Source organism: Calidris pugnax, unplaced genomic scaffold (assembly GCF_001431845.1).
Source record: "Calidris pugnax isolate Ruff unplaced genomic scaffold, ASM143184v1 scaffold421, whole genome shotgun sequence".
Lineage (NCBI taxonomy): Eukaryota > Metazoa > Chordata > Aves > Charadriiformes > Scolopacidae > Calidris > Calidris pugnax.
This window is the reverse complement of record NW_015091166.1, coordinates 99,830-101,623: the sequence shown is the minus strand read 5'-3', so window position 1 is coordinate 101,623 and position 1,794 is coordinate 99,830. Positions and strand designations below refer to the sequence as shown.

The following is a 1,794-nucleotide window of genomic DNA, read 5'->3' as shown; positions in this document are numbered from 1 at the left end:
AGAGGGGGAGGGGAGGGAGGCGGGCGGGGGGGGGGGGGGGGGGCCCCCCCGTGGGGGGTGCCCAGCAGCCTCGTGCCAGGGGTCCAGTGGGATCCTGACACCCCAGTTTGTGTCGGAGGCGGCGTGTGAGCAAACATCTGCTGAGTGAGTCCAGCTGGGACGGGGCCAACGCAAACCCCAGGACCGCGGGGCCGTTGCCCGTAGGAATCCAGTACGGGGGGGCGAGGTCCGACGGGGGGAGGCTCAGCACCGGGACAGGAGGTGCCAACCGGAGTGTCCACAGCCCCCCCCTCTGCTGGGGAAGCCACTGGGCACGGGAATGAAATCAAAGCTCTGCCAAGTCCTTTGCTTTCCTGGACCCTGCGTGAGCTCGGCTGGAAGCGGAGCAGAGGCTGCCAGTGGTAGGAGAGGGTCCCCCCTGGCAGGAGAGGGTCCCCCCCAGGCAGGAGAGGGTCCCCCCCAGGCAGGAGATGGCTCCCGTGGGACTCAAGTCCTGCAGCTGTGGCACAAGGGGTCCTGGCATCTGCTCCAGGCGTTAAGGACCCCCACAGCCCCTCCTCTCATGCTTCAGCAGCAGCTCAAGCGAGCTCTGCCCACGCTCACTCGGGTCCCAGGAGGAAGGGGTTTGACAGACGGAGGCTCCGCTGGCCAAAGCCCAAAAAAACCCAACTGGGAAACCAACCGGTTGCCAGACTTACCGGAGGCTGTCGGAGAAGGCCTCCACACCGAACTTAGAGATGCAGTAGCCCCCACCGAAAAAGGAGACGCGGCCCATCACGCTGGCCACGTTGACCACCCGGCCCCTCGCCCGCTTCACCAGGGGCAGGAGGCTCAGCGTCACCTCGACGAGGCCCACCAGGTTGACGTCCAGCACTTTCACAAAGTCATCCTTGGTCAACCACTCGTTGGGGGCGGTGGGGATGGCGATCCCTGCGTTGTTCACCAACCCCCAGAGGCCTGGCAGAGGGGACGGGGTGAGCTGGGCCTACTCCCCGGCCTACGGGGAGTGGGGTCAGTGGGGTGATGGGGGTGATGATGATGGGGAGGGGGGTCACCCCCGTTGTACCTCGGTCGCCCACACGCTCCCGGACCCAGGCGGCGGCGGCGGCGATGCTCTGGCTGGAGGTGACGTCCAGCAGGAGGGTCTGCAGGCGCGGCGAGGAGGCCGCCCGCAGTTGTGCGGCCCCGGTGGGGGTCAGGCAGGCGGCCAGCACCCGCAGGCCCCGCGCCTCCAGCTGCCGCGCCAGCAGGTTCCCAAAACCGCTGTCGCAGCCCGTGATCAGCACGTACTTCTCCGAGAGCCCCGGCACCGTCTGCCGCTCCCGGTGCCAACGCCGCAGCAGGTACAGCCCCGCCAGCACCGCCGCCAGGTACAGCCACATCCTCGGGCACCGGGACCGGGGTGATCGGGACCGGGAGCTCGGAGGTTGAACGGCTCCGGACCGACTTTGCTCTTGCCCCACGGCGCCACTGTTAATGATTAATTAGTGTGGCTGCGGGCTCGGCTCTGGCGCAAGGAGCGGAGGGACGGCGGGGCCACCCGGTGCTACCGGGCGGCAGCCGCGCCTCCCGTCCCGCCCCTCCGCCTGCTGCCGCCTCCCGCCCGCCCGGGGCTACGGGCTCTGCTCCCGGTCCCGCGGCTCCGCCGGGTCGGAACGGCTCCGGTCGCAACCGTGCGGCCGTCGGGGAATCGTTAAACCGGAGCGGGGGGTCCCGCACCCCTCCGCTCTGCCCCGGGACCCCGGGACCCCGGGAACCCCCGACCTCCGTTGGACCCCGGGCTCCCTCGGTGAC

At 69.7% G+C, this 1,794-nt stretch overlaps 1 protein-coding gene across 2 annotated transcripts in view; it reads right to left on the bottom strand.

Annotated features, from left to right (window-relative positions):
* Positions 1 to 1,459, bottom strand: part of LOC106898238 (retinol dehydrogenase 16-like) — a 2,797-nt gene extending 1,338 nt beyond the window's left edge. For both annotated transcript variants that reach the window (XM_014959367.1, XM_014959369.1), the window contains exons 1-2: positions 1,067 to 1,459; positions 699 to 957 (exon numbers count right to left, since the gene is read on the bottom strand). In XM_014959367.1, coding sequence (XP_014814853.1) covers positions 699 to 957; positions 1,067 to 1,382 — 575 coding nt within the window. In that variant the 5' untranslated portion in view covers positions 1,383 to 1,459. The remainder of the gene's footprint in view (positions 1 to 698; positions 958 to 1,066) is intronic.
* Between the last annotated feature and the right edge of the window lie 335 nt (positions 1,460 to 1,794).